General features: G+C 42.5%; 1 protein-coding gene and 2 non-coding genes across 3 annotated transcripts; all 3 read left to right on the forward strand.

Annotated features, from left to right (window-relative positions):
* Positions 1 to 819: 819 nt before the first annotated feature.
* RPL18A (ribosomal protein L18a) lies at positions 820 to 15,209 on the forward strand. The gene is made up of 5 exons (XM_068130948.2): positions 820 to 1,025; positions 3,631 to 3,810; positions 9,103 to 9,232; positions 13,165 to 13,274; positions 15,039 to 15,209. The coding sequence occupies exons 1-5, from the start codon at positions 1,008 to 1,010 to the stop codon at positions 15,132 to 15,134; spliced, it is 534 nt and encodes a 177-aa protein (XP_067987049.1). The 5' UTR covers positions 820 to 1,007; the 3' UTR covers positions 15,135 to 15,209.
* Positions 3,250 to 3,382, forward strand: LOC137437136 (small nucleolar RNA SNORA68). The gene has a single exon (XR_010986435.2). It is a non-coding gene; the product is annotated as a small nucleolar RNA SNORA68 (small nucleolar RNA).
* LOC144888342 (small nucleolar RNA SNORA68) lies at positions 4,596 to 4,730 on the forward strand. Its single transcript, XR_013620936.1, has one exon. It is a non-coding gene; the product is annotated as a small nucleolar RNA SNORA68 (small nucleolar RNA).
* Positions 15,210 to 17,027: the final 1,818 nt, after the last annotated feature.

Raw genomic sequence — 17,027 nt, forward strand, 5'->3', positions numbered from 1 at the left:
GTACAGGCGCCATCTTGGAAAAAACGAAAAATGTTGCATGGAAAAAATTGAAAACTCCATATGGGGAATATGTGTTGTTAACGATGACGTCATTGGTGCCATAATTATGACGTCATAATTCGACAGGGAAAACGCTTCGTCTGATCAGTTTGAAATGTATTGAGCGTGATCTATGCAACAATTACATTAGACTAATTAGAGAATATATATTTATGATGTCATCGCTCACGTGGTCTGGCAGCCATATTGGATCAAAGGGAAAAAATGTCCAAAAACAGAAGAGTTGGCTCGCAACAAGTTGATTGCGCAGGGTACGTATTCTATGAATACCATCTAGTTATATTTGGGGTACGTTATGGACGCAGACAGCGTTCATTCCCCTATGTCCTGATCCTGGTGGAGTGAGTGATACATTTTCCTCAAGTCAAGGTGAGTGTGCATGTTCAAGTCACAAACATCACACTCACAGCAGGGCCTGGGAAAGGGTCACCTTTAACATCAATGCAAGGGACGTCACACACATTGATGACGCACCCTGCCTGTGAAACACCAGGATGGCAGTTCATAGCATGTGTCGGAATTCGAACCCTGACTGCACAGCTTCGAGGCGAGTGAACAACTTCCGGCCGATAATTATTAATATAAATGTTAAACAGCATTGGTCCGAGGATATTTGGGGTGTGTCGCTGTTCACAGATCCATCACCCATATTTTGTGGACCATAATTAATGTTATTTAAATGCTTGTTGCAGCTTGTTCATTGAAACACGCACAAAAAACTGGGCGATGTATGAGTACGTCACCACGTGATCATATCCGGGTGAAAGTTCAGTTCGGCGCTTTACAACCAACGATTATTTTTAACAACAAGTTCAATAAAATGGAAGAGCCCTCTAAACGGCTTACATTGAAACGCATGAATTTATTTTTAACCTTTTTATTCGACGAAGACAAAGCTATCCGGAAGTGCTCGACGTTCTCTTTCTGAGGCGAGCTGTGGCGACGCCATGAAGGCGTCGGGAGTTGTACGTATGAGTTATTGATTTGAATCGGCTTTTATCATTAATAGGTGGAATTCGCAGATTGTTGTACGAGTTAAAGAGGGTCTGGTTCGATGTTAGAAGAGAGTTTTGGGTGTGAGGTGTTATTTGCGCTCGCTTTGCATGAAGTCCTGTGGTAGGATGCCATGTGGTCACTGGGCCCGGGCATTGGTTTTATTAAAAAAAAATTCACTTCATTTTTGGAATGTCATAAGTGAACGTGTGCTTTCTATATTTCAGTGTTTTTATTTATAAATATTGAACAGTTTACTTTGAGGGAGAAAACTGTTGAATTCGTTAAAAAATGTTTACTACTAGTACCCGACTGCAAAGCCACAATGAGCCGGCGAAGCCAAAGCCTCTTGCCACTATTTTACCCATCACTATGGCATCAGTAGGTTAGGTAGTTGGTAGTAGGTAGGTGTAGTAGGTACCGTACCTAGTTCAAAATGACACCATTTGCATTCTGGATGAGATTAAAATTTATAAATTTTCCTTCTTGATTAATTCGGTGAATTCCATCTCAACTTCGGATATTTCCGACCGTGAAAAACTATCCCCTACGGCCGCGAGATTTCTAAAAAATAATTCTTCGTCAATTTTAGAATACTTGACGCCGTTTTCAGCGTCCGAAATGTGGTAAAAAGCTTTTTTGAAATATTTTTTCAAATGCTCGAATCTCATTGGTTCCGGTAATTGGTGACGATTTTCGTTGAAGACAACCAGGGCCTGGGGAACGAGGTTGGTCTTAAAGTATTTTAATTACAAATTAGAGGTGCATAAGATTGTGAATCAAACAAAGACGGGTGAAACAAACTCTGTTGAACTTTTTTCAATTTGTTATGCATACCTCCGCATCCGCAAGATGGCCGCCTCCATTGAGCGATTTGGTGCGTCAATGCTTCGAAATTCTCAAGGGATCCAGCAAAATCTGGCTTTTCAACATAATACGTACGCGTTCATTCACAACACCGGCTTCGCCGGCTATGAGTGAGTATGACTCGCTATTTCTCAAATAAGTTCCAAAAGTAGAGGTTTTGTCCAAAGTTCAGGAGAAAATACAATTAATTTGCAGCATTTTGGTACAAACGTTTCTCCGTTCGTTGAATTTCACAAATTGAACATTTATTCATTGCAGAAATAATAAAGATAGTTATATAACTTACAAATGTTTGTGGCCTTCATTATATAACTTACAAAGGTTTGTGGCCTTCATTATGCGAACAAAATTTAACCGTCAATACAAAAGAAACGACAACGGCATCGCCACCTGGTTGGCCATATCACTCAATGGAGAAGAATCACTTTAAAATTCTACTAGTTGGATCCGGATCTTCACCAAAATTGAATCGATTCTTCCTTGTCAGGCACACAACATGTCCACCAAGTTTCGTCCAAATCCGTCCATAACTTTTTGAGATATCCTGCTATGTATCGTTTTTGGCCCTATCTCCCAATGCAATGGTGAAGAATCACTTTAAAAAAATTATAGCAGCCGGATCCGAATCCGGATCTTCATCAAAATCTAATCATTTCGTCCTTGTCACATACGCTACATCTCTGCCAAATTTCGTCCGAATCCGTACACAACTTTTTGAGATATTTTATTCACAAACGGACAGACAGACAAGCATGGGTGAAAACATAACCTCCATCCACCTTTGGTGGCCGAGGTAATAAGAACGAGCAGTCAAAGATTCATACCCTCGACCGGACTTGTTTTGTGTCGTTTTATAGTAACGAAACTATAAAACTAAAGTCTATAAAAACTATAACTATAAACTATAAAACTATAGTAACGAAACTAAAGTTACTTTTATAGTAACGAAAAACGAACCTTGTCCGATCAACACTTAACTTCACAAACGTGATCCCCTGCCCATACATATGCAGAGTGATGGCATCTTCCCGTTGTGGGACTATGAGGAGGCATATTGGCGACACAGTCGCATTGTTCTAGTTATATCTTGAGTTTGAGCCCAGTCGTTTTGTTAAATAACATCAATTTGGTTGACTCGGCCTGTAATCCTTCCGAGGTCAGCAAAATGAGTACCAGCTTACTGGAAGCAGGCGGAACTGCATCAGCGGCACAGCTGCACTCCAGCAACGATGCAACCAGCATCACCAGGCTGCATATAAAATGATAATTGAAAAGATTTTTCCCGTTTTTGATGGTACTTTCATATTTCGTCCATTGTGAAGATTTGTACTTGCACACAACCCAAAGGGGCTAACCGTGACCCATCGGTGTGTCCTTCTCATGTGTGCATACAGGAGACACATCTTGTCGCCTGTTGCAGACGCTATGTGTTTGCGAGAGTGGAATTTAAGATGTCACAAATACACCCTCGAAAAACAATGAATTGACCTAGGATTCTATTATATGGTACCAATGATTGTTGCTTACCAACCTGGAAAGATGTATAAAGCCCCCCTCGGAGTCGCTAATTGGATTGTTCATTGGCATTTAGATGCAAGTGCAAAGTGATCAAATGTTACCCGTTACCCCCCCCCCCCCCCCCCCTCCACCAATGGGTGAGTGGATTTGCTTTGTTTGCCACTTTCTGACCATAACCCTCGTGCTCATCAGCTCACAGAATTCAAGGTGATTGGCCGACGGTTGCCTTCACCAAAGCAGCCGCATCCACCACTGTATCGCATGCGCATCTTTGCATCCAACTATGTCGTGGCCAAGTCGCGTTTCTGGTACTTCGTCTCCCAGTTGCGGAAGCTCAAGAAGTCTGCGGGTGAGATCATCTACTGTGGGAAGGTGGGTCTCAGCGATAGAAAATGGTACTTTAATGGACAGTCATTGACACAGATAAACATGTAATATGTTTGTGGAGTGCAATGTGCTGTCTTTTGATGAAACCCATCCGCAAAATAACAGGTAAAATTCCAGAAATTACCCATTTATTCATGAGAGTTATGTTGCTTCCATAAGGTTGTGACCTTCATAAAAGTAACATTAAAATTTACCCAAACCCCTTGTATAAATGGAAAGGTCCACAAGGCCTGTACATTCTATAAAAATAGGTTCCGTATTGTAAACAAGGCAGGGAAAAAGTACGGTCGCAAAGGGCCACTTTGCTGTAACAGTGAGATGGGGGATGTGGTATCCGCAGAAATGTGAGGGTCTTTTATTTATTTATTTTCTATAAAGGGCTCATGAATGATTGTTATGGCAAAGGGCAGCAGGTCCACAGGCTGCCTGGGGGTATTTGGATGGTTAGAGGAGGGAATCGGCATATAAAATAAGGAATGTTGCAAATTCAAAAATGGCCCGGAGAGGAACAGAATGGGAAAGAATCGTTTTTGTTAAAGGGATCATTACATGGAGGTGCATGGATAAGTGCACAAGGTAATCATGGGCAGCGTATTTCAAAGACAAGTGAGGAGGGCGAGGCAACGCACACAGGGAGATGATTCCACGTTTGGTAAAATAGGGGAAAAATGAATGTAGGTGGGCTGATTATCATATGGATGTCATTAAAAGGATATTTGTTGCATTTTGGTGGTACTTTCATATTTTGCTTTGTATTGGGTATTGTACTACTTGCACACAACCCAAAAAGGCTATCCGTAACACATCGTTGTGCCCTTTATCAAATGTGCATACAGTGCAGACTTCTTGTCGCCTGTCGCAGACGCCATGTGTTTGCGAGAGTGGATTGTTAAGATGCCACATATACACCCTCGAACAACAATGGATTTTCTGTAAATGGACATTTCCATTCCTTGTGTAATCATTCTGTATTGTATGCATTATATTGTAACGGTCACATGTCTTCAAGGACGGTCACTCAGCCGGGGTGGGTATGGAATGAAAAGATTTCCATGTCCGCTCCGTAAGTTTGGCCGTTATTGGCATCTCGGAACACACGGTCACTGCAAATCTGCCCTCAAGATTAGCTGAGCGAGCTTGGCAGCGACCCGCTTTTACAGTGCTTTTGCGCGAACCAAATCTGCCCGTCTGGCGGGTTATGTGCAAAAGGCCTCATTTAGCATCCATCATGCATTTTGAAAGCCCTGTATTACTGAAATCTTTGATTACTGTGGAGGGTGCTTCCTTTTGATTGCAGTGAATGATGCACACATTTTTCTTTTTTTTGATGAGATTTAAAGTGACATAATCATGAAATTTTTTTGAAGATATATGTTGTAGAGGATGATATCCCTAGCCCATTAGCAAAAAAATTGGGAGAAAAATAAGTGTATAATAAATAATAAGATATTTGTGTTTTTAAATCTGACTATTTTCACTTATGTTATGCAAATGAGTTACTTCCATTGATTTGCGTGACATCATGGCAGCACAGCTCATTGACGGACGTGTCACATCTGCGTTTCATCACAGGTTATTCTCGCGTTCAAGATACCGATGTGCCAAGCTTTTAACTGTTCGAATAGTTTGCCACAGAAATTTTCCCACAGAACTCAGAAGTCGTTTTTTAAAATTCCTGACCCACTAAAAGATCGTCAACGATTGTGTGCTTTGTGGTTGAAAAACCTTGGAACAATCAAATTCAACATGATCGGTTGCTTGCAATTCAAATTTTGAGTGAACATATGTCCATTCAAAATATCGTTTGCTTGCAAAAATCACCTCGATCCTCCAGCGTTCGTATTTGATCAACAGGCTCACCACGTGGGAAACAAGCCTCGGAAATTCCTGAAACACGATGCTGTACCGACATTTAATGTGCGAGAGCTACCTGCCGATTTGAAGCCACGCCCATGTGATCCAAGCTCAGAGCTAGTCCTCAAGTAGTTATCTATTACTACAATACCAGCAGAGCCGACCTCTCGCTTCGCTGATTGATCAATTAGTTGTCTGTCAGAAATAGCTATGTTGGTTCACTGCGTGTGTGTTGAATCCGTAGATCACGATAAACTCGACCAGCATTTGGGAATATTTAATCAGTTTACGAAGTTCCCTCAGGTCTATTATTGCTCAGTAGCTCATTGGGACTTCGTTTGTCATATGCCCTGAGGGCAGTTTGCATTCTCATAAGATAATGATCTTGAGCTTTTGGGTCTCACTATCTGCCATTATCTTTCCTGGGAAAACCACATTTCCAAGCTGGCATGTAAAGCCAGTCGCCGACTGGGCATCCTCCGTCGTGCGAAGTCCTTCCTTGGCACACCTGAGCTCCTCACCACATACAGGCTTTCATCCGCAGCTCAATGGAATACTGTTCTCCCCTCTGGGCTGGTGCTCCTGCCTCACACCTGGCTCGGCTTCACGCTGTTGAAACCAAAGCTTTCAGAATCATTGCAATCTCCCGCGATGAAGCTGATTCTGAGGTCCTTTCACTCGCTCATCACAGGCAGGTTGGTGGTCTTTCTGTCTTCTACACACTCCTCTCCGGCCCAGCTCTGCCTGTCCTCTCCGGCCTAGCTCCCCTAGCTGTGTCTGTGCTCTGTCCCTCAAATATTCCTTCAAGTCGGACAAGATCTGCCAGCAACCCCCTTCTGGTGAAACTGTCAAAATGGAGACTCTCTGCTCACCTTCACACTTTCGTTCCTCTTTTCTCCTGCCTCTGGAACAAACTCCCACACTTCAATCCCATTCATCCCTCCAGGTCTTTAAAACAGCTGTTCACCACCATCTCTTATCTTACCCAATCCAAAACGTTGATCTTTTCTACCTCCATTAATTCACCCCAGATCCACCTTTTTTTTAAATACCGACTTCTTTCCTGGAAGTCCTAGCAGTGTCCATTTGTTTTATACCTCTCCCATTCCCCCGTTCTCCTGCCCCCTCCCTCCCACAGATCTCCCAACGTCCCTGTTCACTACTGTTGTTGTGCTTGTGTGCTTCCCTCTCTCACTCTCCCCGTCTTGTCTCCTGCTCCCTTTATTATACGTTTTATGTGTCCGTTTATGTTTTTGTGATTGATGTTGGCTCTTACACGAGCCTCGATCTTGTATAAAAAAAAAAAACACAACAAATCGATCTCACAGGAGCGAGAGAGATCCTTCACAGCACTGTCTTCCATAATGTTTTTGTTCTGCACAAACTGGTCCACATAACGGCAACAGCAAATGGACCCTGCAAGTGCGGCCTGCAAACTTGCTGCTACGGCTTCGCATTCAAGTTTGGCTGCTTCCCAGACTCAACTGGCTGTCACATATTTTAGGTTTACCCACCTAATTTTTAGCTCACCTGGGACGTAGTTCAAGGGAGCTTATGGGATGGCGCGTCGTCAGTCCGTCTGTAAACATTTGCAGTTTCTTCTCCGAAATCAGGGTCTAAGGGGATCTACCAGGGGTTAAAGTGGTTCCAGGTCTGACCCCTCCAAAATACAACTGCACACACTTTCGATGAAACTTCACAATCTTCATCACCCGTGATGTACCAAAGTTTGTTCATGGCATTAAGAAGATCAGGGTCTATGGCGTCTATGGGGGTCAAAGTGGGCCCAGGTTTGACCCCCCAAATAGGTCTTTCCTTTCTTTGACACTACACGACTTCTCAGAAACTACTTCATCTTTCCTTTCTTCTCAGTTTTGATCCCCATGTAATGCTTTTTCCTTTCTTCTCAGATTTGAGAAGTCAAAGTGTAGACTGGATTTAATAATCCAAGCTGTTAGCAGGACATGGAAAGGCAATGGAATTGTAGCATTATAATATGCGAGAGCACAAACAGAATAAGTATGATGAACAAACGGCTCATTGGAAAGTTGGAAGGGTTACATTACTGATACCTTATTGTTGTGAGTGGGCTAGCAGGATGGCCTAGAGGTACGCACACTTGCCTCTAATCTGTCTAGCCCAGGTTTGAATCCCAACTCACCTATAGTCTGTCATCCCGGTTTTTCATGGGCAGGGTGAGTCGTCAATGTGTGTGTGTTCAACGAATGGACGTGAACGGGCATCTTGTGTGCCAGGATTTGTTGGTGGACGTTAAAGATCCCACCATGAACAAATTCAAAATTTCTGCCCAATCCAGCAGAGGGCATTGCATCAGGGGTACATCCATGCCTTCAGCCAATGATGTAGCCTTGTGCGCTATATGAGTAAAGAGGAAGATTGTGACAAAGGCTAAATCTCCATAATTATTGAAAGTTTCTTTTTGTACCATTGTAATATTTGCTTCTGCACTATGTATTCCTCCTATTCACCAGTAGTAACCTTGTTTTAAAATTTTGAAGATTTGAAAAGTCAAAGTGTAGACTGCATTTAATAATCCACTCTCTATTATTAGGTTTTTGAACCTTTTTATGTGCAAGATACTTGGAATACCTGGATTTTTTTTTGATAAGGTTAGGAAAATTCAAGCGACCATTACAAACTACCCCTTTTTGGTAGTGCTCCATCTTTATGCTCCGTCGACTTCTCTACCTGGGACAAACTCCTTGCCTCCTTCAGACTTGAGGTCAATCCCAACGTTGGATTTGAAATGCTTCACATTGCATAGCATTCTCGTCCCAGAAGAGCTTAAGCACAGCCTTTTCCACATAAATCCCACCTTCCGTAAGGAATCCCCAGCTTGAACTAGGTTAGCGAAGTGTTCCCACAAAAAGTTAACCGAGTTTTAACCAAATGTCATCACACTCTTAGCCCTCCCACTATTATCATGTATCCGGCCCGCTATTAAACCAACAAAATGGCAGAAGTAGTGTATTAATAATGGTGAGGGATGTCAGTATCAGTGGAAAATTGGTAGGGTGGTACTTTAAACGTCAAATTATTTTCTTTGTTTTTCACAAAACTTCACTGATATCCCTCAACAGCATATTGTATGGGCATATCAAATGATGTGCTTTTTGTTATGCAGTCAAACGGTACACAATCATGCCTCAGTTGTTGAGGAAGTAAATATGATCAGTCAGTCTAACAGCACAAAATGCAGCCGAAGGGTTGCGCCCCTTCAAATAGAATAGAATAGAATGGATTGCTTTGCGGTGCGGACAAGGTATAAATGAATGTGTACTTCAATGGAGAATTTACCTGAATTTTCATATAGAATTGTAATGGACTCGCAAGTTGAGTCATCGGAATTGCTGTTCTCTTTATGTTATAATAATTCAGATTTGGCTGCTGCTTGTCCTTCAGGTTTCTGAGAAGTCTCCACAGAAAGTGAAAAACTTTGGTATTTGGCTGCGCTACGACTCACGCAGTGGGACACACAACATGTACCGCGAATACCGTGACCTTACAACAGCTGGCGCCGTCACCACCTGCTGTGAGTGTTGCTCATTTACCCACATTCATAACCTTTCCATCCCACCACCGCCAGTTAAATGTGCGTATATGCACAAAATCTCAGTTCCATGTCATTTTGAATATAGTCAGTATATGAATGAATGGATGATCGTTTTAAGGCCATTTTCCCCGCTAGAGTGGGGGTTAGCCTTGCGGGCCCCATGACAATCATGGTTCCCTGTTTGAGGCAATGTTTTTATGGCCGGATGCTAGGGTGGTCCAAAATAATTTTTTTTGTAAATGTTAATGTCTCACCCTAAAATATTGTTACCAGTGATGAGAAAATGACATATGTGAATTTTCATAAAGATTGGTTGATATTTAGAGGTTGCTACCGGGGTTCAAAGTTTTGTCGTTTGGCGCTATTTTAACGTGTCGAGAGGATATGATACAGATATGATATGATATGATACGGTACAGTAAAAAATATTAAAAAACGTTTCAATTTAGTGTTATGCCATGGTATATTGCAGGAAAAATACAGTTTAATAATACTCTATAAACTCATGTGTCTGTATTACGAATTATACTAACTGGTCTATACACAATACGTCATATTTAAGACAAAACCGCTTTAATTCAAGCATCACTACTTGCATGTCAGTATTACTGTAAGTATAATGTGCGACTTTGTATACTTGTGTTTAAAATTCAGAGACTAAATTTGACATTCAATAACAACTTTAGAAGACAGTAAATAAACTACATGTACATGATGTAAACTAATATACATAGTACATACATACAGGAATTATTGCGCGAGGGCCTTTCTACTACAGTCTGGATATCGGTGACGGTGATCGGCGACGACGCGCAAAAGATACTGTTTTTGTTCTTTGTCACATGTGTGTAATTTGTTGTATTCCGTGATCAACGCCACTTCCCTTCCTGACGCCCACCCTTGGTCGCCTCTTACGATGCGCAGGGATACGGTATACCTATTCTAAATCGGGGTACACACCATGATCATTCATCCCAGCAAGCTGGTACTCAATTTGCCGGAAGGATGACAGGCTGAGTCACCCCCCCCTGGCGTTAATTCAGCGATCGACCGGGATTCGAACCCAGGATCCTAGGATCCCAAGCCGGCACCCTAACCGCTAAGCCAACAAGCACCCTAACCGCTAAGACCACCTTTGCAACAAACTCCCACACTCTCTTCAATCCCATTCCTCCCTCCAGGTCTTTAAAACAGCTGTTCGCCACAATCTCTTTTCTTCCCCCATTCAAAACCTTGACCTTTTCGACCGCCGTCAATACATCCCAAATCCACCTCTTTCAATCTCCGACTTCATTCCTGAAATTCCTAGTCGTGCCCATTTATTTCATACCGTGTACCCTCCGCCTCCCCCTCCCCCCAGTCTTCTTCCTTCCACAGATCTACCCATGTCCCTGTTTTCTACTGTTGTTTTGCTTGTGTGCTCCCCTTTTTCCCTCCCTCCCCCTGTCTCCCGCTCCCTCCCCCCATGTCTCCCGCTCACTTTATTATGTTTTATTCTTTCTGGTTATGTTGTATGTGTTAGCTCTCACACGGGCCTCGACTTTGTATACAAAAAAATAAATAATAAAAGTGACACAAATGCAACACGACAGGAGCAAGACAACGAAGCATCATACAAATATCTCGGCGTCGAAGAGGGACATCAGATATGTCACAAACAAATGCGCAAAACAATTTCGAAAGAATATCTGCGTAGAATAAGGCTGATCCTGAAAACATACCTATCTCCAAGGAACAAAATCAAAGCCATAAATCAACTCACAATACCAGTATGCTCATACAGCTGCAGAATAATAAACTGGATGTCAAAACAAGGAAACTCCTCACCATCCACAAAATGTTTTACAAATATCGATGCATCCTGAGAATGTACCTGCTGAAATGAGGAGGAGGTAGTGGCCTGATGGAGCTCAACCAAGCACATCGCTGTAGAATTGGCCTAAAACGTAAAAAGTGCAACAGACTACCAAATCCAATTTGTAAGCAAACATGAAGACAACAAACCAGAGAAGGTATCCCTAACCCAAATAGCAGAAAATTTCCACAAAGACCGGTGCTAATGGCAGATGTGGAACAAGAAACCCTAACAACGAGTACAGCCCCAACAATTGCAAAAAAGAGCAAAGAAAAATAAAAAAGCAAAGTATCAACAGAAATACACCACCAACTGGGAAAACGATAAAAGAGCAGGAAGGTATAAAAAAAAAAGAGTTGGAGAGATTGGGAGTAGACAACAAAGAAGGTTCTTTGGAATGGCTAAGAAGAGGTCAACTCAACAGGGATAGAGAACAAATCATTATAAATGCCCAAGACTAAGGACACCACCAATGGCTTTAAGAAAATGGTGGGATTGAGTCAGTCAGAAAAGTGTACGTATTGCAAGGTAGAAACAAAGTACGAGCCAGCTCCTATCAGGATGTAAAAAAGAAAACTCACGTCAGAGCAGCTGTGCACCCAAAGGCACAACAAAGTATGTCGAGTAATCCACTGGGATATCTGCAAAAGTCTCAATGCCCCAGTTCCAGAAAACGTGCAAACATGAAGCAAAATCAATCACTGAAAACGAGGAAGTAATGCTCACGCATGACTTGATAATCAAGAGCTCTGCGATAGATAATGCTGGTTGGCTGGATTCTACATTTTCAGAATGATCGATGAAACTTGGGCCATCCAATATCATTTGCACTAGTGCCAAGAGTGACTGTGACAGTCTTGCTAGCGTCGGTGTGTGAATGAGCCGCTAAATGTGGACTTTGATTTTAACATTTCGCCTCGCCACATTTGCAGCTTTTATCAAATGGATCCCATCGTCAACAGCGTTTTCTTCAATAACCTAAGCATCGTGATAATGTTATTGAAGGCGAGGCGTACCTCACGGCCCTGAGATCGAGCCTCTTGGTCAGGAAAATGATCTAATATTCGTTCCTTTAGTCTTGTATTGTGGACATTGCCAATTGTAGTAATTTGATGTTGCTCAAGACATTTGGTGTGGAGTTTGGAAAGTTCAGACAGTTTCATGATGGGAACTGTCGCTCTTTTGTCTCAGTCCTTTGATATAGGCAACAAGTTCTGCTAATACAATGCCATGTATGACCTTGTCTTTATCACCCCAAAACAGTCTTTGGTCTGTTTTCTCTCTGCTCGGTTGAAAAGAGACACCAAACACTTTGCATGATATTTTGTATCATGTGCTACTTTGAATGATATTTTGTATCTTTTGTGTCTTGTGTCCTTAACTTTGATAACAGTTGTTCATCCTGAAGTTTTTGAGCACAGACGGACACATGCATCCAACTTAAAGCTAGGTGTTTCGTGTAAGGAGTCAACATCATCATCTCCTTTACCACAGATGAAACAAACTCGTTTTGGCTCTTTCACTGTTGGTGTTGACAGATGAGTGTATCTTCTGCTTGGTTTAATGTCACTGTGAGTCTCCACAGAGTGTCTCTATTTTGCCCGTTGCTACCTGCTGTTATTGTACTTCAAATGACAAGACTTGTGGATAACAGCTCTGTTTTCCACCAGTGTTTCTTTATCAGTTTCACCATTAAGTGGCTTGAAATAGTCAATTTGCCAAAAAGCGACTGTTTGGACCCTGGGAGCAAACTTCAACACCCCACAGCGCTGTGTTGGTCTCATGGAGAACTTTTTACCCAGAGTCCACCATATAGTTGTCTATTCATTTGCGAAATTAGTAGGACTTCAGTCGTGGAACGAAGACCGATTTCTAGCTGCTTTTCCACCTGCTGCACATGGCCTAAGTTGCCTTGGAAATATAAAGGTCCATAACTACCTTTCACTGCCTGGTTTAATGATTTATGTTTTTGCTGACTTGCAGTATCATAGACTTGCTTTGCATTCGGTACATTTTGCATATGCTCAGTGGTTGACGCATGGTTTATGTTTTGCAGACAGGGACATGGGTTCAAAGCATCGTGCACGTGCTCACTCCATCCAGATCATGAAGGTCCAGGCCATTCCAGCAAAGAAGTGTCGTCGTCTTGGAATCAAGCAGTTCCACGTAAGTCATTCGTGTTTTTTACAATCTACCCATCAACATACCACCTGTTGAGCAGTCTGTTAAATTACCTATCGACACGGCAGAAATTGAACTGGCGAATGGAAGAAAAATAACACTGTGTACTCCTACTTTACTTCAACACTACTTTATGACAAAGCAATAATTTGGCACCACCGCCCATGTTTGTGCTCGTGCAACCGCCTGATCTACTTTAAGATAAATTAACCATTCTCAGATCGACTGCCATTTATGTACCACAACAACGCTCTACGTTGTTTCATGCTTAGTTTTGTTGCATCTATTTTGTCACTAAAGTAATTATTATTTGAGGAAATTAATGTTTTCGTCCGAATAGTTTTGCCTCGGTGATGCCATAACTAAATAACTTTTTTGATTCTTGCATTTGCGAGAGAAAGTGGAGGGACTAATGTGGCAATTTTACAACAAAGTTTGGGGTGGGAGGAAGTCATTTTGTCATTCTTGCAACTTCCCTCTTTGCTTGGTCATGGTTACCTGCCGAAACATTGAGAATCGTGCAGAAAGATCATTGAGGTGGTTGGTCAGATTACCTTTCCTGTGACAAATCCAAAACTTTCATTGTAGACGTACTGTTGAGCTCAGTGCTGAGTTGTAGAAAAGCACAACATGGATTATGTTGCCATATTGATTTCAACTGCATGAGGGGCAAGTTACGTGACCTCCATGTGTATTAATATCTTTGCAAAAGCTCTACACTTTGTCCACCTCTGTCGGATCAGCATTTTATTTTTCAAAAAGGCTTGAGCTGAGCTGCTGGCAGACGTACTTGCCAAGTAGGAGTCCATTGCCGTTGCATCTAAAAGCTGCCATAAATATTTAATACCTGCACTGCCAGCTCCGGGCACTGTTCAGCACGGGCTTCCGTGCGTTGTAGGTGTGATGCCCTTGCGGCTGAGCCTCATTTTACTTTTTAATGGTCATTGAACGCCACCCGTTCACCTCCTGCCTTCATCACGCCTGTTTATCTTTAATTACATCACATGCCAAATCAAATTTACAAGCCAGTGCTGTGCATTTACAAACTTTTCAGGTTATCTGTTGTGCAGGTTTTTACAGAAATGTTTAATTCCCCAGAGTTTAAATTTTATGTCTTGGAAAAGTATGAAAGACTTAAGTGGAACAAAGGTGAGTGAAGATGCATACAGATGAAGTGCAGGACGTGTTGAAATGGCAGATCGTATCAAGTCAGATTGCTAAATAATATGCATGAGGCGTCCCATCTGCCGGTATTAGTTGGTGGACATTAAATATCCCACAGTGTACTTTGTTTGCGAAGAGTAGGTGAAGGCAAGCTTTTGTCTGCACCCTGAACACATTACAAATTGCTGCCCAAACTACTAATGGGAAGGCAATGGCAAACCACCCAGTACAACCCATGCCAATAAACTGCTTCGGCAGCACCGACGCTCTTTGACAGAGTCTGGTACATCAGAATCTGAATGTAGGAAGTAGCTGCTTTTTAGCGATTGTTTGTCCAGCTTTAACACTTGCTTGAGCGTATTCAGTTTGCTTTTCATTTGGAAATGAAAATGGATTATTTTGATGTGGTTTTTTTTTTTTGGAGTTGTATCCTCACCAATGCTTACAGGAACAAAGATGGAGCGCCAAATAAAAATGTTATTTGTATTGGCAAACGTATCAATTGACTTGGCATTTTCAATGTGATTACCAGTTGAATCGAATGGCTTTCTTACTTGCTCGTCTTTCTTCTTGCCCCTGCTGCAGAATTCCAAGATTAAATTCCCACTGCCCTGCCGTGTTCTGCGGAAGCAACATGCACCCCGTTTTGCCAGCAGAATCCCCAGGACATTTTTCTTCTGAGCTTGCTGTCTTGCTGGTGGCTCTTGTCTCACATTTGTCCATCTAAAAATAAAGATTTTTTTTTCTTTCTCTCAACATTGTTGGATGACCTATGGTTTTTTTTTTTTTTCTGGAGCCTCAAGGGAGTGAACCAATGGGGTGACTGAATATCCAGGACAATGAGGTGTTTTTGTTTATCTTGAAAATATTTTCAAGTATTTGTGCGTTTGCACGTTATCCTTTCACGGTCGGACTGTAGTACCTCGTGGCCTCAACTTTTGGGTGTAGGCACTTCACAGAATCTGAGCAAGGTTTTAAGCTACCACATGTTGGCCTTGGTGTCCGTTTTGGGGCCACTAAAGGCCGCTATAATGCGTATATTGGGATGTGAAGTCGGCCTGTGCTGCTGTCGGCCCACACGAAAAACGTAACTACCATGGGGCCAATAACTCCATTGCTTTTCGATGTCCAATACGTCCCAAAACCAGCGCCAGGAAAATGTCACCCAGCTGGCAGCACCAGGTATCCATCACCCACTCCCCCCTCTCCCAGGACAGTGCGGCAATGCTGGGTATGCCCTGCTGTTTTGTAATGGAGGGCTTCGTAAGCGAACTTCTATGCCAATTGCATGTATATGTAAATCCATTCAAAATTTCACTTTCATTTCAAATTTCACAAAAAATAATAATAATAAATCCCCATTCCCTTGGGAACAAAATTTCATGTTGTCATTTGAAATGTCCCTTCCATGATCCGCCATCTTGTCCCTTCCATGATCCACCATCTTGCTCACATGATCTTGCTTTGGTCTGGTGCAACTGATAAATTATTTTCACCTGGTGATTAAAATCAATAAATTACAATCCAGTACTGTACAGAACGGATTTTGATTTCGAAACCGCTCATTTACGCCAGGTACACAGACTTCATTTAAGCCAGGTACACCGATTTCAGTTTTCCGCCATCGACACCGACTTCAGTTTTCCGCCAGCTACACCGATTTCAGTACATCCCTGCCAGTCGGACCTGCGTACCTGGTCCAGTCGACTAGAAGTCTAGACTATATAATATAGTAGGTACGTGACTATCGGATGCTGAGTAGCGTGTCGCTGTGGCACCAATACCTGGTGTGCCAGCGATCTCGGCTGTCTGCACAGCCCTACATTACTATCGCTGCAGAGATCGTATTTGTTTTTCTTAGATGAACCGGAAATACTTATGACGTCGTTCAGATTTTCCCCTTTGACCTCGTCTTCCAACCTTTATTTTCCGACTTCGAGAAGTAGGTGAATTTATTGCCGCAAGTTTGGGTTGTCAAAACCATTCACTGATTTTGACGAAGGTAAGTTTATATCGTTATGAAACCAATTTATTGTGTTAGTTTATATGTTTATCCACATCTAGTTTTAATATTTAGTTAATTTGAGCACCGAAACCTTGTTTTTGACGATAATAATTACCGTGTCGTGGATGGAAATTCCAAAATATGTCGTCGCGGTGCATCGTGTGCTCACAGCTCATGCATGTCATGACATGCATGCAATCACACGTTTGTGTTGTTAATTGGCTCTCACTCTCCTCCCCCAACCACCCACCCCTCACTCCCCAGGCTCACTCCTCCCCCACCCACCCACCCCCCTCTCCCACCCCTCACTCCCTCCCCCCCACCCACTCACTCCTCCCTCCCCCCACCCACCCACTCCTCACTCCCCCCACCCACCCACTCCTCACTCCCCCCCCCACCCCACTGCCTAACCACTCCTCACCCCCCCCACTGCCTAACCACGCCTCACTTCCCTCCCCCACTGCCTAACCACACCTCACTCCTCCCACAATTGTTTGTTAATTGAAGGCAAGTTTATATCGTTATGAAACCAATTTAATGTATTAGTTAATATATTTATCCACATCTAG

The sequence above is a fragment of the Myxine glutinosa genome, chromosome 11, assembly GCF_964187855.1.
Source record: "Myxine glutinosa chromosome 11, kmMyxGlut1.1, whole genome shotgun sequence".
NCBI classification, from domain to species: Eukaryota; Metazoa; Chordata; class Myxini; order Myxiniformes; family Myxinidae; genus Myxine; species Myxine glutinosa.

Coding starts and splice junctions, on each gene's coding strand:
- RPL18A (XM_068130948.2), top strand. Junction 3,811..9,102: donor AGATCATCTACTGTGGGAAG/GTGGGTCTCAGC, acceptor CTTGTCCTTCAG/GTTTCTGAGAAGTCTCCACA. Junction 9,233..13,164: donor TGGCGCCGTCACCACCTGCT/GTGAGTGTTGCT, acceptor TATGTTTTGCAG/ACAGGGACATGGGTTCAAAG.